The 3,793-nt window shown below is 52.0% G+C and overlaps 1 protein-coding gene across 1 annotated transcript in view; it reads left to right on the plus strand.

The window, feature by feature from the left end:
• The first annotated feature begins 385 nt into the window (after positions 1–385).
• COL6A2 (collagen, type VI, alpha 2) overlaps positions 386–3,793 on the plus strand; it is a 24,105-nt gene continuing 20,697 nt past the window's right edge. The window contains exons 1-4 of the mRNA XM_010145101.1: positions 386–491; positions 1,372–1,964; positions 2,760–2,780; positions 3,448–3,513. Coding sequence (XP_010143403.1) covers positions 386–491; positions 1,372–1,964; positions 2,760–2,780; positions 3,448–3,513 — 786 coding nt within the window. The remainder of the gene's footprint in view (positions 492–1,371; positions 1,965–2,759; positions 2,781–3,447; positions 3,514–3,793) is intronic.

Here is a 3,793-nt window from a genome sequence, read left to right on the forward strand (position 1 = left end):
GGATTGGGGGTGATAGAGTCAATGTGGGCATGAGGCAGCCAGACACATACCTGGAGAGAAACCATGAAATCAGAGGACGTGATGCATTGTCAATAGCTTCACCACCTGATGCCTCCCTTCAGACTGGCAGAGAAGAAGCTCAAGCAGTTTTCAGTCATTTGCCCGTACTGCAGCAAAGGGAATATTTTAATTGCTTAGCTTTCGAGTCAATATAAAAATCTCCATTAGTGGCCCAGTGAGGAGAGGTCTTGTTTTTCACAGAGGGGAGTTACAAGGAACGTTGGCTAGCTTTGTGTCTTCCCAGAAGAGCTAGAAGGTTGTATATTGTGCTTAACATAACCTGTGTTTTCCCACAGGCGTCTAAATACCCAGAGGAACTACTGAGATGTTTCGAGAAGCCTTTTTTTCCACTCTCCTTTGTGTGGCTCTAGTTCCTCTCCACGCTCAGTTTGATGTGGATCCTGGAGATGTCAGTTCTACCCCCTGTACAGGTATTAACCAGAAAATTTGGGTGTGTCTCTCCTGTGTAGGCAGCAATTTCACCAAAAGCAACGGCCACACTCAGTTGCAGAGCCTGCCCACAAGGAACTGACAGTGGCATGTTACACCTCTCCTGCCCCTTGGCACTCCCGGGCAGTGTCCTGGGGTAGCAGTCCTTCCGTAGGGAGCACTGTCCTCCACCCAAACTCCTATTTCTGGGCTTGTATTGGAGTGAGAGAGGTAAAGTCTGAAGAGCTGGGATCTGCCAGTGGTGGCTTCTCCCAGCTGATGGAGTAATAAACACCAGGGTGTCTCCAGAACTCTGGTGTCAGAAAATAGTCTACCTTGAGTTTGGTGATTTCAGCTCTTTTCAGAGGAGGTGATTTACGTGTCACTTTTACAAAAAATGGTGAGATTTTTAAGACTGATTCAGTACTGAGCAGATCTTGAGATTAGGAAGTCCTGGGCACTGGAGAGTCATCTGACCCAAACAGAGGTGTTACTGCTACACCTAGGTGAGACTTGTGCTTCTTCCAGTGTTGCACTAGGGTATGAACGTTTATAAATCAGAGAGCAACCAGCAGGCTGGCAGGCAGGGCATGCATTTAGTGCAGGAGAACAAAAATCACACCCTTGCTCTTTGTTCAAACCTGGCACTTAGTCCCCAGTCTCATCTCCTCTAACCCAGGCAGAAATAACTCCTGATTAGTAAGAGCTGCAGGAAGCTGAACCTTGAGCCTCGTGCTGTGGTCTGCTCTCTTCACCACTCTGTGCTGTCCTCTGTGTGCTGTCTATACATGCTTCTTAGTCCAGATTTCTTGGTGGACAGTGAAGGGGGAGCAGCGGTGCATGAAATGCCCTGGCATGGTCTGAATATTTATTTCCGTGCAGAAAAGAGGAACTGCCCCATCAACGTGTACTTCATCATTGACACCTCGGAGAGTGTTGCGCTGCAGACTGTGCCTATCCAGAGCCTCGTGGATCAAATAAAGCAGTTCATCCCTATGTTCATCAATAAACTGGAGAGTGAGCTCTACCAGAACCAAGTCTACATCACTTGGCAGTTTGGTGGACTTCATTACTCAGATGTGGTGGAAATTTACAGCCCTTTAACGAGCAGCAAAGACACTTACCTCGCCAAGCTGTTTGCGATTAACTACCTTGGCCGGGGCACCTTCACGGACTGCGCTATCTCAAACATGACAGAGCAGATCCAGACGGCCCCAGGTGTGAACTTTGCGATAGTCATCACTGATGGCCATGTCACTGGCAGCCCCTGCGGTGGGATGAAGGTGCAGGCTGAGAGGGCGCGAGACATGGGGATCAAGCTTTTTGCAGTGGCTCCCAGCGAGAACGTCTACGAGCAGGGACTGCGGGAGATCGCCAACCTGCCGCATGAGCTGTACCGCAACAACTACGCCATCACACAGAAGGACACCCTGGAGATTGATGAAAACACCATCGACAGGATAATCCAAGCTATGGTACGGAGCACCGTGGTGCAGGGAGTATGATGAAGGGGGGGAAAGAGAAGCAGCACGGGAATGGCGTGGATGGTTTCTGAGTGGTCCTAAGGTGGGTTTTGGCAGAAATTGTTGAGGCTGAGGATGGTGAGACCCTTACCCAGGTTGCCCAGAGAGGTGGGAGAAGCTCCATCCCTGGAAACATTCCAGGTCAGGTTGGACCTCGGGGCTCTGAGCAACCAGCTCTAGTTGCAGATGTCCCTGCTCACTGCAGGGACCTTGGACGAGACAACCTTTGAAGGTCCCTTCCAACCCAAACCGTTCTGTGATTCTATGACTCTGGAGAGCACTTCTAGCAGAGAAAAGCCTCTGATTTGTTTCTCTTCCCTTTTTATGTCCTTTCAGTACGTAAGGGCCAAATGGAGGCAAATCAAGCATCTCTGATTTCTCTAGTTACGTGCTTAGCTGGGACTTCTTGGTTTGTGCCGCTCTCCCCCAGCATGGCAGGACAGGCTGCCACCCTAGTCCTGACTTTTGCTGAAGGCCAGACCCTTACCCCAGCCTGCTCCTTATCCAGGGGCGCGTGGAAGAGTGTGCAGCACTGAGACGTGCTCACCGTGGTGCTCAGCATGGTCGTTGAAGCCCCACCTCTTAGCCACCGTTAATCGGGGACTCTGCTGAGACATCTTTAAAGCCTAAGGCCATGGGACCTTTACCACCTCCTCTCCCTGACCGTCACACACACCTCCAAGGGCACGGTGGTGTTTTTCTCTGGGGCCTTAACTGATTCTGTTCATTCTGTTTTCTCCTTTGCAGAAACACGAAGCCTATGGAGAGGTGAGTGAGCAGCATCTTTACACCATTGCCACATGACACAGTTTTAAGGTGCCTCATTTCAGAGAAGACCAGCTTGAACCCTGAAGCAGGCCAGATTTTGCAGCAAGCCACACGGGATGAGTCCCTGCCCACCCACTGCAGAGCCAGTGGACCTGTCCCCTTACCCAGTGGTTACGGTGGCATGCTGGACTCTTCGCTCTCTGCCTCCCCTTCACCTGCAATGGATTCTGGTCTATTGAACAGACCCGTTCCATCACTCTGGACATGCTGAACAAGCTGAAGCTCCTGTCCTGCCGGTATCATGTGGAGGGGTTTTGGCATATGTAGGGAGTAGTGTGCACAGAGATGCTCCTAAGGGTGTGCACATCCCCTGATACCCCCAAAGAGCCCGCAGCACCTCCTCTTGATTTTTCACTTTGGGCCCAGAGCCAAGCCATAACGAACAACTTTCTGCTTTTCGTTTTCAGGCAGCATTTTTCTGCGTGCTTGTTGCTGCCTCAGCTCTGACCCGGCTGGAGCCGTGGTAGTTTTTAGCTCTGCAGCTGCAGGGAGAGGCATGCGGAGAGCTGTGGTGCAGAGCCAAGCTAGAGGTGCCCGACGACTCAGCACACGAAGCAGCTGGCACGCCGCAGCACGGGTGTGACACCTCACGATTATTGTGTTTCAGTGCTACAAGATGAGCTGCCTGGAGATTCCGGGTCCGCCTGGTCCCAAGGGATACCGAGGGCAGAAGGTAAGTCACCCTGACCTGTGGGAAGGGAATGATACCACAGACACTGCAGGACTCTCTAGATCCCCCCTCAGCTGCAGCAACCCTCACAGACATTGCACCCTGATGGGAAATAATGCCCCAGCATTCTTAGCCCTGGGAGACTGCTGTGTTGCAGGGAATGGAGCACCCAGCCAGCAGCGGTGTCTCCTCATGTCTGTGACGAGGCTGATGCATTGACAGCAGTGCAGAGGGGCATCCCAGCGTCGGCTGTGGCAGCAACACCCGGGCACCTTCAGGACCA

This window comes from Buceros rhinoceros, unplaced genomic scaffold, assembly GCF_000710305.1.
Source record: "Buceros rhinoceros silvestris isolate BGI_N320 unplaced genomic scaffold, ASM71030v1 scaffold21571, whole genome shotgun sequence".
Classification (NCBI taxonomy): Eukaryota; Metazoa; Chordata; class Aves; order Bucerotiformes; family Bucerotidae; genus Buceros; species Buceros rhinoceros.